The sequence below is a fragment of the Hydra viridissima genome, unplaced genomic scaffold (genome assembly GCF_058129835.1).
Source record: "Hydra viridissima isolate aposymbiotic clone 2 unplaced genomic scaffold, HvirCarnegie_v1 scaffold_1, whole genome shotgun sequence".
NCBI lineage: Eukaryota > Metazoa > Cnidaria > Hydrozoa > Anthoathecata > Hydridae > Hydra > Hydra viridissima.
In genome coordinates, this window is record NW_028324300.1 from 7966280 (window position 1) to 7990406 (window position 24127).

Here is a 24127-nt window from a genome sequence, read left to right on the forward strand (position 1 = left end):
GAAAAAACCCTTTTATAGTTAATAAATTTTTCTTTGAATAAATAAAGTTTTATTACTGGTTTTTAAATATTTTACATAAAAAAAAACCGAAATGAAAATATGATTTTGAAGGAAAATCATTCCTTTCTTTTTGCTTAGAAGTTGGCACTTGTTGTTCTTTTTTTTTAGATTCCTTGCGCTTATTACATAAAAAATTAGAAACCAATTAAAGAAAATCTTATGATAGTGTCATATATTTCAAATACAATGTGCATAAAATTCAGATAAGCAAAACAATACAGATAAAATAGCGATCTAAATGATGATGGAAACTTACTCTTTTGGCGACACCGAGGCAGTTTTTTTTTTAAGACACCTGAAGAAGCTTAAGTTCAGAAGTTTTTTTCGAAATGATTTATTTATATAGCAGTTTGCTAGCGCATTGGTTATGGAGGACAACTTTGCAAAAAAGGCTGAAATACTAAAAAGATAGCTAGGTACTTCTATCTTTAACATGGTCAAAAACGTAAGCACTACGTAAGGAGTCCAGACAGCAACAAACGAGATAGCAGATATAGCAAACACTTTTAAGTAAACTTTTTCTAAAATTTGTCTTACACTATGACCAGGTCGATTTTTGAATTTTCTGCGATAAGAAGTTTTGTTACTAATAAACAGTGCAATTGATATTAATATCCCTGGTAAAAAAAAACAGAAAATCAATCCATTTAAAATAAACGAAAAGGTATCTTTTCTTGTTAGCTTCCAGTCTAAAGAACACCTGCGAAGATCGACATCTATTTCATACTTTGACCAACCGATTAATGGAAGCAATGCCCAGACAAAGCCATATGCATAGCAAAAACATAAACAAAGTACCTTGTAATGGCGCTTTTTACAGTTTTTGTAATAAAACATCGGAAGCTTTAACCCGATAGCTCTGATTACCGAAACGACTGCTATGTGCATAATATTGGTAACTGCAAGAGCAAAGGTAAGAAAACCACTTCCAATACAAATAAAATCAGTTTTAACAGGGAAGTTACCAACAGTCAATATTACTTGAGGAATCAGACCTGATAAAACTTGAGCTATATCTGAAATAGATATGCTGACAATAAATAAATGAGAGATTTCTAATTTTGGCATTTTGCAAAGAATAATGTAGCAGATGATCGTGTTCAAAGTTACTGATATCAGAATCATTGCAGAGGCATACAAGGTTGATAAAACGGTGTAACTCTCAATCATTGCGATCTGAAAAATCAAAAATACACCAGTTAGCTATTATATAACATGAAGATAATCATGGCAAGAAAACAATTTGAGAGAAAGTTATGGACAAAATAATTCTCTCTATTTTTTTTTAACTTTTATTGTTACAACTTATCCTCTGAAAATTGTTATTCTTGCATATATTCGAATAGTAACAATTGGAGCAAAATTTGACAACAACAACGACAACAACCCATGGCTTCTCTTTTAGATTAGAAGTTTTCAATTTAACAAAAACTAATAAATACCTAAACAATCAAAACAATAATTTTGATTTCTTAAAGTTTAATTGTTGTTTTAATTCAAAATATTTCTGCATTTACAACTAAAAATAGTTGTAATTAATGAACAGTGCTGCTCTTAACAACATTTTTATGATATTTTTTCCATTCAAGTGATCTAAAAAGAAACAAGTCCGTCATGTTAAACGAAGAACTTACTTAATGCCTCTTTTGGGAATTTTTTTTTAATTGTACGGCGATCAAACGCACAGGAAAAAATTCATCATTTTAAAAATCTGAGTTTTGTTGCATCTGAAATCAGAGAAATATTTTTTAGAATTCCAAAGAAATTCTCGATAAAAAAACAAGCTTTTTATTAACACCTTGCAAATGATAAATGAAAAAAACGAAAAACATTTTTTGTTGTCGTGTGAAAAAAGTAGTGAATTGACACGCTAGTTGCAGAAGGCGATACGTCATTCCAAGACTCCACTCCTCGGTACCCACCCAGCAAGCACACAACGTTGAAATAACGTTTCAACGTTGTGTGCTTGCTGGGTATTTAAAATATAGAGTAAAAAACCTATCAAAAACATCAAATGTAATTACAAACTCATCCTTGCGTTTACAGAGAACATAAATGCAAACTCATTGTTTAAACCAAACATGTGTAACTACATTCCTGGGGCCTTCATGTATAGTTTTTACAATTGAGAAAAGATAATTATAATAGAAAACTAACAACCGCTCACATGCTTATTTTATGCAACTTATTATATAATTAGTAAAAATTAATATCCAGTGTGCTGACGCATACTGGATATTAGTTCTTACTGCATCAGTATTATCTGTATATCCTTGCATCAATATTAACTTGAATGCGGCCCTCATACCAAAACAAGTTTGACATTCCTGGTTTAAACAAAAAGATTTTGTAAGTGAATGGAAGCAACATGATGTAATTTTTTTAAACAAGTCATAAAACTTCAATTTATTTAGTAGTCTGTAAAAATAGAAAAATCTTGAGTAAAATTCAAATCAAGTAAATCAAGTTATATCTTATCAAAAAAAGATTTCTTTTTAATTCACTATATCCACGCCCATTCAATTTTCAAACCAATTACCTTCAACATTTTGAGGTTTGCTTTATAAATATTAAAAAGTCGCTAACACTGTTAAAAAGTATTATATAAACTAATTGATTTCTATCCGTATTCTATTCAATTACACGTTTAAGAAAGGTTTTACAAAGTTTATGTGCATATATATACCTTGATCGAAAATGTTAAATTCTTGTGATAAAATGTTGTTTTTTTTTGAGATAAGCTTTTTGATGACGTTTTATTAAATACGTTTGTGCATTTTTAAATGGCCGACGATTTGCATGATCAAATGATGAAAATCTGCACGTATAAATGTTTTGAACTTTATTTAAAGCATTTTTCTTAATAATTTAAAAGTTCGTCATTTAAAGCGCGAAAGAACCAAAGAACACTTTACGAAAAGAAAAAAAAAAGATCATAAGTTTTTTGTTGCAAATAAAAAAGGATCTTTCAAAAAAAATAAAATCAGTGATGTCAACAGCGCTTTTATGAAATAATCCATTCAAAAGTTTTTCAAAAACGCAATTTAAGGCTTCAACGAAGTTTGTCGTTAAGTTGCGTTTTATTTAGTTGGTATTCCGCTTTGTTTCTCAACTTTAGACAAAACAAGCAGATGTTTGAAATTGAGTCACATTATTTTGAGGACTGCCCGTGTTGTAGAAAACTATTAATAACCTAAAAACTCTAATAACTCTACTCTTTCAACAATGACGTTCATGTTTTTATTTTCTGCAATAAAAGCATGCAAAACACCCACAAAAAATACACTTCAATATTTATATGATTTCCTATCATTTCAAATGTAAACAACAAAAAAGCCGAAAAGGGAGACGAAACTATTTAAAAAACGCAAAAATACAAACCACTTACAAGTTTGAATATCGTCCACTCGTTAGTTGTAAGGTAAAGCATCTAAAATCTCGCTGCGTTTTAAATTTTGCCCATTTTTCAGTAATATTTTACGCTTTGATGAGATATTCTAGGAATCTATCAAATGATAATATATTAGTAGTTTATATATTACTCTATTAGTTTTTAAATAAAAAGTTGAAAAAACATTTAGGCTGATACCTTGAAATAATCTTGAAACATTCGTGCCTCGCTTTCTCGATGACCTGGCATCCCTAGATTCGATGTTTAATTTTCCTAATACTTTCATAAATTATATTTAAACGCTTTTTTAAATTTGTTTAAATTTGTAAGGAACAATGATACTTAATTTTAAATTTTAATGGCGAGTAAAAGTTGTCCTTTTAGTAAAATGTGTAAAATTTAAAAAGTTGGTTTTAATTTTGAGGTTAGGAAAGTTTTGAGTTTTCAAAAACGTTTTTTCATCGACACCACCGACCACCCCTGATATACGACCACTCCTGATATATTTTGCCATTTTGACATCCAAAAAACACCGAGTAAACTCTTTGGTGGTTTTATAGGACAGACCTCAAGGAACAAAACAGTACCTTTGGTTAAATCTAAGAGGAAAGAGAAAATCAAGCTTAAAGTTTCCTGATACTCTTGCTACTTTGACCTGAAAATGACAACCACGTTTTTTACAACAGCTTGGCGATGTTTCTGGTGATGAAGATAAACTCTACATTCTGAAACAAACATTGATGATGAACCAATTTTATTTAGAATATGATGAGCCAATTTCATTTAGCCATAATCATTGCTGAGTTGCGAATGCTAGTGTTTATTTAGTCTAGTGTTGCTGATACTTTTGCAGACAAATTTCATTGGTCGTTTTGGTGTACTGACAATGTGATATTTGTAGGCTGGATCATCATCTTCAGAACACTCTGTTATTTTTATTTTTTTTTTTTTTTTTATCTAAAGTCAACAGAGTTTTGCAATACTAGCTGTCATAGTCAACTTCCACGCAACAATATTGTCTGATTTCCTCTTTTCAACTGCCTTTCTTTCTGCTGATCGCTTTTCTTTTTCTATTAATTTTCTTTATACAGCTCCAAATGAACCAGTTTGTAAATCTTGTTTTAGTTCCAGGAAGTGCTTGTCTTCTTCATTCTTTATCAGGGATTCAGAATTTGCATGACTGATGTCAACAATATGCTTACATAGGCGTACATAATTTGCTTACATAGGCTTTCTGGTTCTGCTAGTCCTTCTCATTTGATTTGGACTTGTTTCGTATAAGGTTTGTTCTTTGAAAAGGTTCTCTATATTCTTCACCACATACTGTGAAGAAGAATGGTATTAGCTGTTCATTTGTATGGCTGGCACTTCACGAGCTGACAGTTTTTGAGACAGACGATTAAATAAAAAGTTGCAAATGATATCACGAGCCGATGGAAGTCTAGCACCAGTCGTTAACTCACATGGAAATCCAATCAGCCAAATGCTGTCTTTACTTCGTATCACATAACTCTCAATGTCTAGGTTGTTCATAATGCTAAAAAAGACAGTAACAAAAAAATAATTAGTTTTCAGGCTTTGGTTATTATAAAAAGTTTCTTGTCGTTGTTTTATAGTAAGTGCACAGAACACTCTGAACCTGAAAGAGTTAAGTATTGGCAAAGAAATGCTTAGCAGACTAAATGATCAAAACAACAGCATACAGAAGTATTTTAAACATTAACTCATAATTTCACAAAAAAAGTAAAAAAATAGCACATCTTACCATGTGTATGATGATCAATTTTCAACATTGGTCATACTTGGAAGACAAACCTATGGCAAAAAAGCAATTTTTCTTACAAAGTTTAATAATAGTAGACAACATTTGCATTGCAGTAGCACCAAAGAATATCTAGCAACAACACGGATGATAAATAAATAAGAATGAGCAGACTTAGCTGCATGGCATTTTTAGTTAAGTTGCTAAAAATTGACTTTCTTTGATTTTGAACAATTGATTTCTTCAATTCTCCTGCGAATCGTGTGAATTCCTTTTTTTATGTTCACCTTTTTTTCATTTGTGTTTTTTCTATTTTTAACAAGTTCAAATGCTGGTCTAATTATTTAATGTTAAAAAACAATTATGACTATATTGTCACGTTTTGTGTAACTTTTGTATAAGCTGACATTATACAAATGATTAACCTCAGAAAATTTATAATCAATTATTTACTGCAAAAGCGTAATGAAAAATACATTTTTGTTCTGACCCGCTAAATGAGTCACTCCAAGCAATTAGGTAAGACTTCTTGATTTTAAGCTGTAAGGTGTTGACGAAGGCCATTAAAAAAACGGCAATTTCCTCGCTCCCTCAATATAAAAAAAGAAATATGCTCAATTTAATTCCTTCGTCACACTATGTACTCCCAAATCATAGAGCTAAAGTTTTCATAAAAAAAAGCAACGTTTGTTGGTATCTTTAGGAGAGGTGTGTCTGTTCATAAACCAAAATGTGATAAAACAAGCCTTATTTTTTTCAGATGTCTTTTTTTGATATCATCTTCTATCTATAATATAATTCCAACAGAAATGCTTAACGTCGTTTCGTCATTAATTACTAGGCTTTGAATTAGTTATTTTATTAGAGAATTTTATGCTGATTCATAAAAATATAAAAACATAGACTGAAAATCAACGGAAAGTACTCTAATTCGAAGTCAAAGTTGTAAAAAATCCGCCTAAAAACCCTAATATTCGCCTCTTTTTTTTTCAAAACACTTTGATTTTTAACGAAAATTAATTACCGTTACAATGCGCAATAAATAGACCTGGTTTCCATAAGCCTTAGCAATTATTATTTTAAAGTATAGTAACGAAAGTGCTGTAAGGAAATGAAATTAATAGAAGATTTCAAATAAAGATGTGAGAATGTAGAAAAGTTGATGAATGATTATTATTGTATTGTACGCTGGTTTTTTTTATTAAAAAAAAACGGTTTGAAGGTTATATTTTCTAAATTTTACATGTGATAGAACAACTATGAACTGAGTTTCAAAAGTTCTTCTTTTTTGGAAAAAAAACTGTTGAATTCTTTTTTAAAGTTTATTACAAAAGTGCATTACTTTCAATATAGTTTATTCTCTAATAAATCAAAACACGGCTATTTTCATTGCCACAAAAAATCGCGCAAGATAAACATACTTTAACGACTTTTTTAACGTAAAAACCATGCTATTAAAGCATTGCTTTTGTCACCTAAAAGATCATTAACTTATTATTTTCAAAATGGCGAATATTAGGGTTTTTAGTGGGATTTTTTACAACTTTGACTTCGAATTAGAGCACTTTCCGTTGATTTTCAGGTCTATGTTTTTATATTTTAATGAATAACATAAAATTCTCTATCAGAAACAATAATAAAATTAGGGGGGGGGGGGGGAAGTTGAGTTGCGCCAGGATTTTAATTTTTTAAATCGTTAACATTTTGTTTGTTTGATTATAACGCTATAACTAATAAATTTTAATTTTTTTGAGTTTCTAATTTTTAAATTTTATATATTACCTTTGTTTCTTGAACTTCTTTCCAAGTGCCAGTGGCGTATCTAGGGTAGGGCAGGCAGGGCACGTGCCATGGGCGCTAACCTAAAAGGGGCGCAAAAGAGGCTAAGCATAGAGCGAGAATATACCGAAGAAATTGATTTTGACAGTGTTATTAAGAAATTTGCAGCAATTAAAGCTAGAAAAAAAAAAGTTGTAATATATGTTACATAAACAAATTCTTTATTTATAATGAATAATGAAGTTTTATTAAAAGTTTGTGTCATCATTTATTAAAAAGTTGAAGTTAAGCACTTCATGTGGGGGAGGAGGGGCGCGAGATCGGTGTTTGCCCAGGGCGCTATCTACCCTAGGTACGCCACTGCCAAGTGCTCTATTTGTTTTGGAGCCTTTTTTTAAGTTTATTTGTATTAGTTTGATAAATATGAAACCAATGTTTTGTCAGTAATAAATTTAAGTATATTTGAAGGTGTTTTTATTTCTGTTTTAAGTTTGCAATCTGATTTTTTCTTATAACTCCAACTAAACTATTTAATACAACCTCTGAAAAAAACACTTAAACTTGCGATATACATCTGCATTTATAAAATCTCCCCCTTTGAAACAATATATTTTAGGATTAGATTCTATAAAATTACAGAAACAGCTAGTCAACAACAACTAAAAGTACAGTTTGATGTTGCCAAAACAGTTTCAGTTACAAAACTGTCAAATTACACACCTTTTTTTCTCGTTTAATTTATCAAAATACCTGTTTTTAAGCACTAAAATTAAGTAGATTTGATCATGTTTTTATTTCTGTTTTAGAAAAGACCACTCTCCAATTCTTTGTAATAACTATAACTTAACTATTCAGGACAAAATCTAAAAAAAATAAAAAAATAAAAAATCGAGCTACATCGGCATTTTTGTGGTTGGACTCGCCCCAGTAAAATTGTGGTAAACATTTAAATTTTAGGTGTTATGTTCCTTATTAAATATTTTAAGTTGTTTCATTGGATTCGTGGGCCCAAAATATGTAAAGGTACAAATTTTCAGCTTTCCAACACACATATAACCAATGATATATTAAAAATAACTAGACGTCTAACTTCCGCGTATTTTTTGAAGCAAAAATCGGCCATTATGGGGGGATTTAACAAATCAAAAGCTTCGTATTTGTTTTGTTTTGATAAATAGCGTAAAGATTTTGCCCCCCATAATGGCCGATTTTTGCTTCACTTTTTCTTATACCGATTTACGGCAGTTAGACATCTAGTTATTCTTAATATATCATTGCATATAACAGAAACTAGGACCGAAACCATTTTTAAAAATGGCAGATTTTTGTTGGTTGGAGGCAAACTTTAAATAGCTATATCTGAGGAACCGATTGAAATTGCATGATAAAATTTTCAGGATGTTCATAATTTACTAAAATCTGTAAGTGGTTTAAAAATCAGCGAAATCTGAGACTTAGGGTTGCATGCCCTGGATGTTTTCACATGGAATCACCCTACTTTTGTTCTTTTTTAGAAAATTTAGAAAAATAAGTTAAACTTTTGTGCCAACACTGACAACGCATGTCACATGTTATTGTATGTAAAGCTTAGATTTTGTTATGAGGATTACAGTTCTTATGAAAAAAAAAAAAAAAAAAAAAAAAAAAAAGGAAGGTAAAGAGTATTGTTTGTAAATATATATTTTGTTTACTTTGAATCTTTTTAAATTTTCTCGCTTCATTTTTAAAATTTTTGTTTGCACACGTTTATTGTTTGCATATATGCTTTTTTGATATGTATGTTGTAATAAGTGCCTTAAAGTTGTTTTATCAATGTGTTAATATGTGTTATGTAATTGTTTTAAAAATGTGTTTAAATATGTATATAAGGTATATATTTAACCTTATATACTTATTTAAACACATTTATTGTGTTTATAGTTGGTACATGTGTTTATATTATTTTGTTTCCGTGTTTTCAAAGTGCTGTGACTTGGTAAACATATAGAGCAAGATTTCTCAACTTTGCCAGCCAAGTGATGTACTTTTAACAGAGGGTTACACAATAATGTTAAGTGTCAAACTGTTACTACTTTAGGTCTTGCTGTTTTCAAGCCTTTATTATTAAAAATGATTTTAAAAATACATAATGTATTTTAATAACATTTTGCATAATGTTGTTACTTATGTTTTGTTATATATGAATGTTATCTTACTTAAGTTATATTATATACATATTATATTAACTTATGGTGTGTGCTACTGTTGTGTGTTGTTGCTGTGATGTTTTTTTTGTTATCTTTTGAGTTAATAGACATTTGGCTTATCTTCATGTTGGTGTCTATTATTAAAAATGGTAAATAGGTAATTTTATTAAAAATCACTGCTTTTAATCATTTACTAAAAGCCAATAAAAATTATTTTTCTATATATACAATTTGTTTTATCTCAATTTGATTTTTTGTCTTAAGTGCTGTGTACTACATGATTTTGCTATAAATATTTTGGAATCATGATGTTCCAGCATAAATTGCTATAATCGCTATAAGTTGCTATAGTCTCCTTTCACATAATGAACTTGCAGTTGTATTTGTTGGTGAAGATGGTGCACTACCTGCTTCCAGGGAAGATGTTATTTACCCAAGAGGTCATCCTCTTAAAACTATATCAAGTACGTCTGCCAACTTAGATCCTATGGTTTATCCTGTTTTTTTTTTCAGAGGAGTGATGCTGGTTAGCATAATCAATTGGTTCACAACCCTGAACGTTCTACATTGGTTAGAAATCATGTTACATTATCTCAGTATTACAATTATAAACTTTCAGTTAGACAATTTTTTTCTTCACTCTTTTATGGCAAAAAACTGTTTCAGCAATATGTTATTGATGCGTATGTTAAAATTGAAGGCCAGCACCATGCTTTCATCAGAAATAACCAAAACAAACTTAGAAGCGAGCAGTATAATGTCTTACATGAACATGTAAACAATTAAATGCAATTGATAGGTTGTTAAAAGATGCAACAACAACTTTCCGTTCGAAGGAAAAATTATTCTTTTTGGTGGTGACTTTAGGCAAGTTTTGCCTGTTGTGAAAAGAGGACAACCGGCTGAAATAATAGAATTCTGTATAAAATGTTCTTTGCATTGGCAATGTTTGCAGAAGTTTGCATTAACTGAAAATATGAGAGAACAAGATGGGGAAGGTGAATTTTTCCCAATGGCTACTAAAACTTGGGAATGGAACAATACCTGTCAAAGAGGAGGATTCTTTTAAAGGATGCATTGAAATACCAAATCAGTGCATTATTAGAGAAAATGAATGATTGTTGCAAAGATTTTTGGAGATGCTGATCAAAATGATTATTCTAAACGTGTGATTTTTAACACCAACTAATATTGTCTGCCAGGTGAGGTCAAAATTTATTTAAGTGCTGATCAAATTGATACTGATGACCTTAATGAAAGAAATAACTTTCCTGTTGAGTTTTTGAACAGCTTAACTCCTTCAGGTATGCCGCCTCATTGTTTAAAATTGAAAATTGGTTGTGTAATTATGCTACTTAGAAGTTTAGATCTCAAAGCTGGGTTATGCAATGGTACTCGAATGAAAGTTTGTGCTCTTCAAAATAATTATATTGATGCAGAGGTTTTGACAGGTGTTTCTAGTGGTAAATGGGTTTTAGTTCCTGAAATTCAGTTGGCTCCATCAGGTTCTAATTTACCTTTTGTTCTGAAACGTCATGAGTTTCCTGTCAGATTGGCTTATTCAATGACAATTAATAAAAGTCAAGGTCAAACATTTGATAGAGTTGGGGTAAATCTCAAAAAACCGTGTTTCTCTCATGGTCAACTATATTTTGCATGTTCAAGAATTAAAGCATTTAATAGTTTGTTTTTCAAAATTTACAAACATCTCATTCAAGGTATGGTAGGTGAAAAGTGTTACACAAATAATGTTACATTATCTAATGTTATATTTTCTAATGTTCTTAATTTATAGTCTTTAGATTTTCATTTCGAAAATTTACTGTTTGTAGGTTGTGAGCACTTTTTCTATGTATAAGTTTATTATTTTAATATTTTTAACACTTATAGCAGAGGTGTGACTTGACAGCATTTAGTGCCAGGCGGTGTTTTTGCTTCAGAGCTAGGTTGTGTTGTGTAGCCTTTTTTAATTATTCTGGAAACACATAATGTCTGTTAATGTTTAGTGTAATGTGTATGAGAGAGTATGCAATCTTGATCTTTACATCTAGGGTGTTTTAATGTCCTAAATTTAAAATAATTAAATGATTAAGATTGAATATAAAAACAAATATACTTTTATGTATTTATAAAAATGTATTTAGTAAAAAGATAAATATAGTTAACTTTAAATTGGTTTTCTAATTTTGCCTTTCATATTTTAATTTGGTTTGTTATTTTCGCTGGATTTTAGGAACAAGGGTGTAAATATTCTATTGGATTTTAGGATCAAGGGTGTAAATATTCATTTTTAACAATAGACACCTTCACGTTGGTGACTATTGTTAAAAATGAATAATAGGTAGTTTCATTATTGGAACTTACTGCTTTTATTTATTTACTAAAAGCAAAGACAACATTAAGCTAAAAATGCAATTTATTTCTTAATTACCTATAAATAGGTAAATCGATTTTCAGTTTTTATGTGGTGTTTTTTTTTTTGTTTTTTTTTTTGTTATGGTATCATAATTCCATTTTTTGTTTTTTTCTTTAAGATTTACGATTGACGCATTTACACGATTTATAAAAAAAAACCTGATTACCTTTCATTGTAAATTTTTGTCAGTTAAAATCAGAACTGTGGAGTCGGTGTCGTGGAGTCGGAGTCGGAGCTCATTTTGGCTGGAGTCGGAGTCTAAAAAAAATCTTTCAAAGTTTCATAATTTTCATAAGGATTTTATAAATGTTACAAAACTACAAGTCCCAGGATGCTCTGAAAGCTGTAGGATATCCAGACACAATGGGAATTGTAGTTTGCAACAACTGGAGAACAAGGAGTTTGACATGTTATTTTTAGGTCTTTAAAACAGTGATAAGCAATAGGGTATTTTGCTGCTTATCACTGAGAATCATATATCACCTCCCTTGCGCTCTCCTCTACCTTCCCTTAAACTATATAACTTCATGATCCCCTAACTCCCGGCTTAAATTGTCTGGCACTGTGCTACATATTCTTAGTAGAAAGCTAGGCGTGCCACCACCAAGCACCAACGAGTTGCTCCACAAACAGAAAGACTGTAAGTATTCAATTAACTTTGTTTCTCTGGAGAGAGAGAATATTAGAAAATTAGTGATTGAAGAAGCTGTTAAACAAAAAGAAGAACTTAATGAATGTCTCAAGGGACGCTTTGTGTTTCTTAACAGAGTGAACTATTTTGCAATCAATGTTTAATTCTTTTTTGAAAAAAATGAAGCAGTTACCAAGACATTGGCAGTAAAAGACGCCAAAACTAATCATACCAGCAAATTTCTCCAGGTCTTTTCGTAGAAAAGTTTCTTAAAGAATATGAACTTAAAGAAGAACAAGTTCTTTCATGTTTGAAATATTGTCCAACTGACAATATTTCAAACATGAAAGTTGTTTGTTTTACTACATTTATTTGTTGTTGCATACAAATAACTGTAGTAAAACAAACAACTATTTGTTGTTACAAATTGGTTATTTATGAAGGAGTCGGAGTCTGAGTCGGTCTATGATAAAATCCAGGAGTCGGAGTCGGAACAGCAGCTTACCGACTCCACAGCCCTGGTTAAAATGATATACAGTACTGTGCAAAAGAAAGTAGCACCTAAGAGAATTTTTATATATTCAAGATAAAATGTCAAACAAAATGAAATTAAAACAAAGATATATGTACAAACATATTTTTTATTAAATTGTGTAATATAATACAAGTTTTATTAAAAACATTTAAATTTATAACTATACATAGAGACTTAATTAATATTTAGTGTGACCACCATTATTTACAATAACATCTTGGAGCCTTTTAGATATACTTTTATACAGATTTTCAATAAATGTGATGGGGATATTATACCATTCTTCTTTTAGAACATTCCAAAGTTCATTTACATTCTTTGGCAACCTTTCCATCTTCTTTCTGTCTAATTAGTCCCACACATGTTCGATTATGTTCAAATCAGGGCTCTGAGGAGGCCAAGGCATGGTTTTAAGCACTCCCTCCTCTTCCAGATTTGACAAACAATTTTTAACTAATTTGCAAGTATGTTTGGGATCGTTATCCTGTTGTAGGATAAAATAATCCCCGATCAGTTGTCGTCCATAAGGCACAGTATGATTATGTAAAATGTTTTTATATTTTTCACCTGTAAGCTTTTCTGTTATTCTAACAATGTCTCCTACCCCTTTTATTGAAATACACCCCCAAACTTGAATATTCCCCCCACCATGTTTGATAGTTGATGCTAGACATGGCTCTTTGAATCCCTCTCCCTTTCTTCGCCTAACATACTGACGTCTATTCGTCCCAAATATTTGAAATTTAGATTCGTCTGTAAACAATACCTTGTCCCATTGATTTTTCTGCCACTCTTTGTGCTCTCTGGCGAACTTTAATCTTTTTTCTTTATTACTTTTGCGTAGTAAAGGTTTTTTAATTGCTACACAGCCTTTTAATCCAGATTTTATTAGAGATCGTCGCACAGTAGATGCATGTACTAAAGTTCCACTAGCTCTCTTAAGATCTTGAACGAGTTCTGCGCTTACTTTCTTGCAATTTCGTAGCGCTGTTATTTTTAAAAATTGTTCATCACATAGGCTTAAGTTCTTGGGACAACCAGACCTCTTTTTATCCACTACATCACCAGTTTCATTATATTTTTTAACTATTTTTTGAACTGAGGCTCGTGAACAATTCACATGTTTGGCTATTTTAACTTGACTATAGCCCTCTTCATGTAAAACAATGATGCGATTTCTGTCATTTATTGATATCTTTGGCATTTTATTAGTACTGAAAAGTAATTTTATTATATAAAAAAACTTTTGAAAAAAAAAAAAATTTTTTTTAGACGAAAAAATCTGTAATTAACGCGAGAACTCAACAGTAACTAAAAATTCTTCGCCACATTCTTATTTATCAAAAAATATTTAACAATAATATATTTAAACAAAATAAATAAATAGTACAGCGATTGATGTAATCAATTTCTAGTGTTGATCCTTGTCCGCAATAAATGAGCAAACATTATAAGTGGGTGAAAAATGATATGAGTTGAAACCATCTAATAAATATTAATAAAAAAAATTATATTATTAACGAAATCATTAACTAAAATAAATAAATATAGTTTTATTTAAAAGAATATCTTAGTTTAATTTAATAAAAACTCAATATTATTTACTTAAATTTATTTAAATGTGCATTTTTTTAAAAATTTCTTAGGTGCTACTTTCTTTTGCACAGTACTGTAAATATATGCAATTAGTTCAATTTTTTTTAATTTTCTCTGTTTTATGCCTAATAATTTGCTGTACGTAACTTAGGGGATCTTTTTAAACGGGGGGGTGGGGTGTGATAGTTGTAGTTTTGCGCATTTGTCAAATATCGAGTTACTTAAATTTTATAAGGTGTTAAACTATTTAATTAGCTTAGTTTGCATTTGCAAGACTTTTGAGGAAAGAAAAAATTCTTATAAATGTAAATCATTGTTTTACTTTTTATTATTCTGGTAAAAGGTCTTCATCCAAAACTTGAATAAAAATAACTCTATTCTCCTCATCACCATTAAGGCAAAAACGGGGAAGGGAAGTCCTTTATTAGTGTCAAATTATTAAAGAGAATTAAATTTCGAGCAAGAAAAGGAATTTTTAGTAAATGGTAGCAAATTACCGTTTACTAAAAACTATTGAAACTAAGAGGCCATATATAAAAATGTTCAGATTAGTGGCATAAATAGCAATAGTCAAATGGTCAGATATTTTTAATAAATTTATTTAGTTGTGTGCATTTAACGTTTTAAAGACGATTTCCTTTTTTAAAGAAACGTATCAAGGGGATACCAAAAAATTAGTAATTCATGTATAATTTACGTTCGCTTTATATTAATCTTATTACTTAAAGTTCATGTTATAAAAAATATAACAAGAATTTAGCTTTACTTTTTCGTCAATCTAAAGCATGATGAAGTGTTATTATTTGTGTCAGTAACAAAAAACGTATTGTGTTGAACTTAGTAATGTCGAGTAAAATGGTTCTGCCTAACACTAATATGACCTATGTCAGTTGTAAATTACTCAAATAATGTTAAATAATTGGTAAATTATTTTACCTCCGCATACTTTTTATTTCAATTTTACAGATGGTTTAATTTTTTTAATTTGAAGGCGTTTTTCTAAAAGGGTATTAGTTATGGTTTCGCAACTTTAAATTCTGGAAAACAGCCACTATAAATTAACAGACCGACCATAACCCGTATTACGCGTTGCTTTTCGCTAGCTTATATAATTAGATTTTTTCCTATTACAAGTTCCAAAAATGTCTGTCTCAGGCACATCAAACATTAAGTTGAGATCCTCCGAAAAGACCTGAGTGTAACAATTTATCAAAACAGGTAACCACTCTTTTTCTCCACTAAGGGTATTTTAAAGTTCATACATTTTTGGGATTGACAAACTGGGTGCGATGATAATTTGTTGGAATTTCTGTTCTTGAAACAATGTAAAGTTTTTGCAGGGAGCATATTGATGTGTTACATTACTTCTTTTATATAGTGGCAAACTCTCTTATCTTAATGCTGGTGATAATATAGTTGCAACCTCTCTATCTTATTGCTGGTGATAAAACTCCAGAAACCGCTACGTCCAATATTCCGCTACCTTTTCGGTAAATGGTTTGTTTGGCTAGTTTTTGGAAGGCTGCTTTGCAAAATCGTTAGTTACGGAAAACTCTTTAAAGAACATTTGCGTAACTTCAGCTTTCAATTTTGAATCACATTTCAATCTACAGTTGGTACCACAAAAAGTTCCCTCCAGTTTTAGCAGGTTTAAAGTTTTTTTATAGCAAGTGTTAGAATCGCCCATCATCCCAATATCCCGTTCTATTTCTCTAAAAATGTTCCTGAAAAAAAAAAAAAAAAAAGTTAGAGTTAAAAATACTTAATTTTTATGCCAAAAAAAATCACATTTAAGCTACGCCTAACGCGTTTCATATACACGATCCACCAAAACTAAAGGAACACATTTTGAAATTTATAAAAACTTCATTGTACGCTGCCAACCAATTCTTATGAATAAAAAAAAATTTTGATTTCGATAAAATTTAACATAAGCATCAACAGGGTGACAAAAATAAACATAATTCGCTTTTTTGACATTTTTTCAACAGAAAAAGATATTAGTGAATGTAAAACAAATTAAAAAACTAAAGTTTTATACATAGAGAAACTTCTCACAGAAGGTGTTCAGAATTTTATCCCAACAAGATAAAATTTTAAACACCTTCTGTGAGGAGTTTCTGTACATACAAAACTATAATTTTTCATTTTGTTTTACATTCACTGATGAGAAACGAGAGGAGAGGGGAGTGGGTGATGAGAAACGAGTTTTCCCAGTGATACAAATTCCAGCCTAAAGCATGAGTGTGAATGGAGTCTAGCGGCGTTCAACCTGTCTTGTATCTTCTGGAGGTACCTGATAAAAAAACCTATCATTTTAAGAGTTGAAGACTTGCTGAATTGTCAATAGTTTTAATCTGAAAAAAGGATTCATTCCCAATATTCCCCTATAACCCTTTTCAAGAGCATTTAACATCTTTCTTTACTTACGGCTTTGTTCGCATTCGTCAGCAGTTGCATTTTATACTTTCTAAAGGCTTTATTTCCAAATCTTTCGTAGCAATCAATTGTATTGTTTCGCAATTTAAAAAATCACGAGCGATCTTTCTGCTTGTTCTCTTCGGATGATGATTTTCCGTAAGCAAGAAGGAGGATTTGTGATCTCTTCCTGGTTTGTCACATTAGTTACCTAACTCCTTGTATCGCTGAATTACAGTCTTCAAGGCTCTAGCAATATCACACTGACGTTCGTCTGCCTCATGAAGTGAAATAATGGTATGCTTATGTTTTGACATTTTTAATAATAAACAACTTTAATATAAAGTAAACAACATCCTATTAATAAAATTGAGCTGTAATTTATTTATACAGAAGTATTTTTAATAGTTCTACTTTAGCATTGAAAACTGTTCCCATTATTCCTTGTCACCCATTATTTTATGGAAGGAATTGAATAAAGGAATTAGCGAATTTAGCAGTTTTTTAGACTCTCCGTGATTTTACATTTCTCACTCGAGCATTATCAGTAATTATAAATGTTCTTAAAAACGAATATCATCATTTATGGATACTGCGAATTAAAAAGCTAAAATGTTATTCAACTATGAAAGCTGTGCGCCTCAATACAAAATGTCTCCAAATTATAATAAAAAAGTAAAAAAAAAAAAAAAAAAAAAAAATCTTAGTGCGGATAATCCACCGTATCAAGATGGCCCAAATGGTTCTTCAAGAGTGCTAGTTTATATACAGTAGTTAAATAGAAGTGTGAAGGCTTCGCAAATTTTTCTATCCGTGGTTCTCTCATCTTTCTATCCGTAGTTCTCTCATTTTTCTATCCGTGGTTCTATCATTTTTCTATCCGTGGTTTTATCGTTTAAATATTTGATTTTTTTCTTAACCGTTGAGGTTTCTGATAAACACAAAGCTCCTGTTATGACTGAATATTAAAATTTTTTACTTGTGAATATAATTATCGCGCAAACTTCAGGTAAGATAACCATTTCTAGCCTTCATGACGGTTATTGATCCTTGTTGTTACGAAAGATAACGTAACTTTGCTAAAAAAAATAAACAATAGATAAGCTAATGCCAAAAAAAACTGTGATTTATTTTAACTTGGGAGGTTGATGTGCCAATATCTGTTAAAAATAAATAACACCCACGAAAAATATCGTAATAACATGAAAAACCCTGAAAACTATCGACGTTATTTTTTAATGTTAATATAAAGCTTTGGTATGAATGTTAATATAAAGCTTTGATTTGAATTGAATCTAATTTAAATAAAAGAAAAATCTTTAATAATTCTGTAAATAGATTATCAAATTATAAAAAAAACATTAGTGATATTCAGAAAATTGCTGACTATATATGACTATTGATTACATAAAAAAACAAAACTTTTACTTATGTATCTGTTACAGTCTAACAATAAAAGGAAACATTATTCGTTACGCTATTATCATTGTTGCTGCTTTTGATAAGATATATGTATTTATTCAAATAAAATTCTTCATAAAAGTTCAACAAGCAAAGCTAATACAGATATATTTTTTAATTCAAAAATTCAATTTTTAAGCTTCGTTTGGTAAAGTTTTATCCAAGCTATAAATATCTTTAATCATCCATCATTATATTTTGTAAAAAAAAGCTGGTTTTTTAAATATGCTTTAAGGAAATTTCAAAAACCAAAAAAGTTATCATAAGTTTACAAAAAAAAAAGAAGTTAAGTTTTCATTTATCAACGTTCATTTTAAGTTATTGGCCAGTTTCAATGATTAAAGTTTTAACTGCTCAAGATTTTTTTTTGATGGCTCAAGAGTTATGAATATCATTAAAATGTGGTATAAGCATTTTTTTACAAAATTTTTACAAAACATGAAACAAACTGTAAGCATGATTTTCAATAGACGGTGAACACAATAAAAAATAAAGGTGAAAAACTAATAATTAAATAGTTTTTATTCATTTTAAAATAGATAAATTTCTCTGAACGTACACTGCGCCTGTAAAAATGGATAAATATCTCGGAACACACACTGCGCCTGTAAAGTTGTTTGCAAGTATATTTGCAAGTATAATTGCAAATATATTGCACATCTAAAATTCTGAGCACAAACATTACAAATTTAATCGAAACAAAAAAGTACTCAGGATAAAATTTACAAGTTTAATTACAAAGAGCCATTAAAGTTACATATATAATTTATAAAATTTTATACTTTGTTTAACAGTCTACTTGATTGAATGGCCAACTCTGCTTTAACATAATAAAATTCTAACTGTGCTTGTGCTATTTAATAGCAAATGCTTATTTTCTCTGAAAGAAAGTTTTTGAATGAGTTGTTAAGTTCTCGCAGGGTAGTTTAAACTTGGCCAGTTATATGACGTGCCAGATATAAGAATATCTCGTATTAATGTTTCAATCGGAGTTTTTCCTACCAACCTCACAAAAAATAACTGTTCTATGACTGAAGCGCTTATTATACGTATTGACGGAAAACGAAGTAACAGTTTACCAAACCGAGTTGGTTGCATAGGGTATTGCGTTTTTATGTAGTCCTCTAAGGCAAAATAAGTTTTCTCTTGCAAAGTTTCTATGTATTGAGGATCGTTCAAACCAGGTGCATCTAAATTAAACATTTAAATGTCATTATTGTTTATGTAAAAAACAGCTTACTTATCTAATATACCACCACAATAAAGATTCAACTTTAGTAAACTATAAAAGTTTTTTCATTAGATACAAGAAAATATTTAGAGAGCAGAGCTTAGTTGATAGATGAGGGTAGAAGTATTTCAAGAAAAATAGTTGAAGAAATTCAGATAACCTGAAGAAAAAACTACTATTGCTTTTAAGCAAGCGAACTCTGCCGGATCCACATGCATTGCTCTAAGTTTATTGAGCTGTTCCTGCAATATGCGGACTTGATCTAAAAACGAGACTACGCGGTCGGGAGATGCATAAATATTTATTTGGGAATTCAATAAGTGAGATATTTCTATTGGCATCGGGCATTGTGCTACATTTAGAATAAACAACTCCTTCCAACATAATCGAAGTAAAGCAATTTGATCTGTTAACGAAAGATTAGGGAAAAACGGTATGTTGCGAGACCACTCAACTGCGCTGAAAAGAAGACGAGCAGCCAGTTCATAGTTGTCAACATCCATTAAACCATATTGGGAACTGTTTGACATTTCTTGTGCATAGCGAACTATAGGGTAAGGTTCTGCCCTTAACAATAAAGTAACAAATTCAGATAAAAAGGAATAGCTATTGACTGTAGCATCTTCGAAAACCGGTCCTACAACCGCTTGTTGATTACTTAATCTGCCACGTTGCACAGCTAACAAAAGAAAAAAAAAAATCAAAATAAAATTTTTAAACTCAGTTATAAATTTAAGCAGAAAAGAAGTTAAGGAAATCTACACTAAAACTTTAACAACTCTTCTAATAGGACTTTTTCATATGGTTTCAGTTTTTTTAAGGGTTTAGGAACAGAATATTAAAGGATATAATTGGCATTCGTATGTTAACATAGGGTCACTTGTAATAACATATATTAAACATATACATAACGACACAAAAATCACATAAATCGGATTCAGATTTAAACTACTTTTAAAATAAGACCGTGAAAAATATTTCGTGTGAATAAATTAAAATTTCTTTTTTAAACGTTTTTAAAAATACAAAGTGCTATTAGCTAGAAAATCGCTCATGACTTTTTTTTACTTAAGAAAAGTGTTCAACCTGATCTTTTAATTCAAACAGAATTAAACAACAAATCAGGCTAAATATGAGACCATTGATCTTGTAGTTTGTTTAATTGTTTGAAAAAGTAGTTAAGTTTAAAAAAACAACTTATAAGCTTTACAAAATATTTTAGCAATTATTATTATTATTATTATTATTATTATTATTATTATTTTTATTATTATTATTATAACTGTTATTGTTATTATTATTATTATTATTATTATTATTATTATTATTATTATTATTATTATTATTATTATTAATAATATTATTATTATTATTATTATTATTATTATTATAACTGTTATTGTTATTATTATTATTATTATTATTATTATTATTATTATTATTATTATTATTATTATTATTATTATTATTATTATAACTGTTATTGTTATTATTATTATTATTATTATTATTATTATTATTATTATTATTATTATTATTATTATTATTATTATTATTATTATTATTATTATTATTATTATTATTATTATTATAACTGTTATTGTTATTATTATTATTATTATTATTATTATTATTATTATTATTATTATTATTATTATTATTATTATTATTATTATTATAACTGTTATTGTTATTATTATTATTATTATTATTATTATTATTATTATTATTATTATTATTATTATTATTATTATTATTATTATTATTATTATAACTGTTATTGTTATTATTATTATTATTATTATTATTACTATTATTATCATTATTACTATTTCTATTATTAGTATTATTGTTATTATTATTATTATTATTATTATTATTATTATTATTATTATTTTTATTATTATTATTATTACTATTATTATCATTATTACTATTTCTATTATTATTATTATTGTTATTATTATTATTATTATTTTTGTCGGCTTTAAAACAACAACAACAGTGAGCAAGAACATGTTTTCTAATGTAGAATAGTTGTTACTTTCGTATTTGTTAATCCATAATTTTTTTGGTCGGAATAAATATATTCTATACAATTGTTCTTGCTATTTATGATTCTGCTTGTTAAATAATTATTATCAGAAAAAGTAAAGTTATAAAAGTTTCAGAAGGTGAAATACGAAGCAACTAACCATCTTTACGCATCCCAGCCTTAAGGCATTTTTTGAGTCGACAATGCTGACATTGATTGCGATGGTGTTGATCTACCGAACAATTTCTTTTTGCTCTACAAGTATATTGTAGATTTCTCCGGACACTACGTTTGAAAAAACTCTTGCAACCTAACGAAGCAAAAACATACTTTATAAACATAGCACCAAACTTCATTCACTAGAACAAAACAAAGTTGATTAGTGTTACAACTAGTATTATAACAAAGCTTCAACAAATGTTTAGGAAGGATGGGGAAGAAGAGTAAGAAATCAATCATTTAAGACGCTCCTACCTTCACATGTGTACACCCCATAATGCTTGCCAGAGCTTTTATCTCCGCAAACTCCACAATCAATGGGAGTAACTTTTTTATCAACATTTTTTGTTTTTAACTCAGTACTCCATTCAGAGGTGTTTTTTGATGTTATCTCGTTTTGGGTAATAAAATCTCCCAGTTGTAAAGTAATAGGATCGATAAGCTAAATATAGAAAAATTTTTTTTTTTTAATTTTCTGTATTTTTGGGCCTAAATTTAACTTAGTTTTTCATTTTAAAATAAATCAGATTTTTTGTCGGATACCACTCAAGAATGCATTGAAATTCAAAGGTACATACCAATTTAGAAATTAATATTTTTATGCTAAAATATGGTTTAAAATTTGTTTGCTACTCACGTTCAACATTCTCCGACTTCCAGCGCCTATTTATTGCAAAGCTGACGTACAATGTAAATCTTTTATTCCGCGTTTATTTGATTAAGAGAGATTTCTTTCTTTTTGTGTTTTTTTTTAAACTGCAGAAAGTAAAATCGCCTAATCTTCAATTGTCTATTTCATTCAAAGTTTATACCAAAAAACAACTTTATTTAAACCAATCACAATTAGCCTAAACAACTTTACAGTCGGCCACCAAAATCCTTTGCCGCTGTCGGCATTAAGACTAGAAATAATATTCACAGGTTTTTTAAAGAATTCATATTCCGGATGTTTTCCAAAATATTAATTAAATTAATATAGCGGTTGAGAGTTTGATAAAATTGCAATTATCACCTGAATGAATCTTCTACCTTCCGATTGCTTTATTACTATTTACTAAGACGATTAACAGCGATTAAAAAACTCAACGTCTGCCGCTGTGAAACAGAATGTGAATTCTAAATCGAGTCGCTATGGTATTTTAAGAAACCTGTCATTCCATGAAAAATGAGTTCATTTTTTTTGTGTGTGGAGTTTTCAAGCGATAAGAAGCATGTATCATAATTTTACGACTTTATGTAAATTATAACGCCTGTCAAGAGTTCAATATTCTGGTTTTGTCAAGCAAAGTGCCTTATTTTGTGTTGATTCACGAATTAATTTAGTTCTGTCGCTACTTAAATATTTCCATTTGTTCTTAAGTTTTAAATGTTTGAATTTAAGTCGCATTGAAAATTTTATTTACAGAAATTATTGCTACGGCAGATTTACTTACTAACAAAAGTTTGTGATGCAAAAACCAGAGGCCTCAGAGGCCAACAATTTTGCTGCAACACGATGAAAGTGATGCAATATTTTTAAAGTTTAAACGTGTTACTAAAGATTAAGTTCTGGAACATTTTGTCAATAGAAAAAAAAAACAAAAAACAAAAACAAATAAAAATTAAAACATAATAAAAAGAAAGATTAAAATAGCATATAAAAGTAGAAATATACCGAATGGAAGACACAGTAAAGAATATTAGCATATCTCTAACTTTTAGGCGTGCGCAATTTTATTTAACCATTATAGGTTATTATTTTATTTTTGTGGGCGGTAGTTACAATTATTAAGCAAAACGATTAAAATTTAGTATTTTTTTCTTATAAAATTTAAGCCAGTTTGATGACTGTAAAAGCATCATATACACTATACAAATACTTAATAATCTTAATCTTAAATGATTTCAGCAATTTTCCGCAAAAGCCCTTGAAAATACCTTTAGTTAATTTGTAAATATGTAACTAGTAATATTAGAAATATGAAGATAAAGATTTTGACTTACACCTTCTGCAACCGTCATAACACCTTCCATCGGTATTGACCTTTTTTGGGCGTTGATGCTGAAGCTGTTATTAAATGTATAGATACGTAGCTACTCAACTTAAAGGTCATGGAAAACTGTTTCTTCTATTTTAAGTATTAATTTTTTAATTTCAATCACGTGACACTTTTATAAAAAGGTCATTGTTATTGTTTGAATCGGGCCAAAAATTTAGGCGAATCAGCTTTTTCCTTTATTCATAAAAAAAAAATCTATTTCTTATGTTTATTTGCGTGCAGATAACTTTTATAAAATGTCATTTTACGTCACGCGTCTGGAACAAATTATTCTACCTAATAAAATACAGTCATTATATAAGTCATGAGACCGATGTTTTTTTATCTTATGTCTTAGCTGCCAATCAAGGTTTTGAATGAGCTGCATT

General features: G+C 29.3%; 3 protein-coding genes across 10 annotated transcripts; 1 reads left to right on the top strand and 2 right to left on the bottom strand.

Annotated features, from left to right (window-relative positions):
• Nucleotides 1–231: 231 nt before the first annotated feature.
• Nucleotides 232–6217, bottom strand: LOC145187813 (opsin-3-like). 7 transcript variants are annotated; one of them, XM_090076152.1, is made up of 5 exons: nt 5704–6195; nt 5217–5266; nt 3650–4988; nt 3449–3565; nt 232–1236 (listed from the first exon to the last, which is right to left on the bottom strand). In XM_090076152.1, the coding sequence occupies exons 4-5, from the start codon at nt 3488–3490 to the stop codon at nt 313–315; spliced, it is 966 nt and encodes a 321-aa protein (XP_089932278.1). In that variant the 5' UTR covers nt 3491–3565; nt 3650–4988; nt 5217–5266; nt 5704–6195; the 3' UTR covers nt 232–312. The 7 variants fall into 7 exon arrangements, 4 of the variants coding, with proteins under 4 accessions (XP_089932278.1, XP_089932277.1, XP_089932279.1 ...); XM_090076151.1 differs by having other exon boundaries at nt 5217–6217; XM_090076153.1 differs by lacking the exons at nt 3449–3565; nt 3650–4988; nt 5217–5266; nt 5704–6195 and adding an exon at nt 2600–2739.
• A 2010-nt stretch (nt 6218–8227) lies between these two features.
• Nucleotides 8228–12829, top strand: LOC149893188 (ATP-dependent DNA helicase PIF1-like). Its single transcript, XM_090074952.1, has 2 exons — nt 8228–9327; nt 9443–12829. Exon 2 carries the CDS (start codon nt 10485–10487, stop codon nt 10971–10973), a length of 489 nt encoding a protein of 162 aa, XP_089931078.1. The 5' UTR covers nt 8228–9327; nt 9443–10484; the 3' UTR covers nt 10974–12829.
• A 6014-nt stretch (nt 12830–18843) lies between these two features.
• LOC145200643 (COUP transcription factor 2-like) lies at nt 18844–23900 on the bottom strand. Of its 2 annotated transcripts, none has more exons than XM_090072924.1 (5): nt 23704–23900; nt 21976–22162; nt 21662–21811; nt 19627–20145; nt 18844–19425 (listed from the first exon to the last, which is right to left on the bottom strand). In XM_090072924.1, the coding sequence occupies exons 1-5, from the start codon at nt 23731–23733 to the stop codon at nt 19142–19144; spliced, it is 1170 nt and encodes a 389-aa protein (XP_089929050.1). In that variant the 5' UTR covers nt 23734–23900; the 3' UTR covers nt 18844–19141. The 2 variants fall into 2 exon arrangements, with proteins under 2 accessions (XP_089929050.1, XP_089929058.1); XM_090072932.1 differs by lacking the exon at nt 23704–23900 and adding an exon at nt 22358–22496.
• Between the last annotated feature and the right edge of the window lie 227 nt (nt 23901–24127).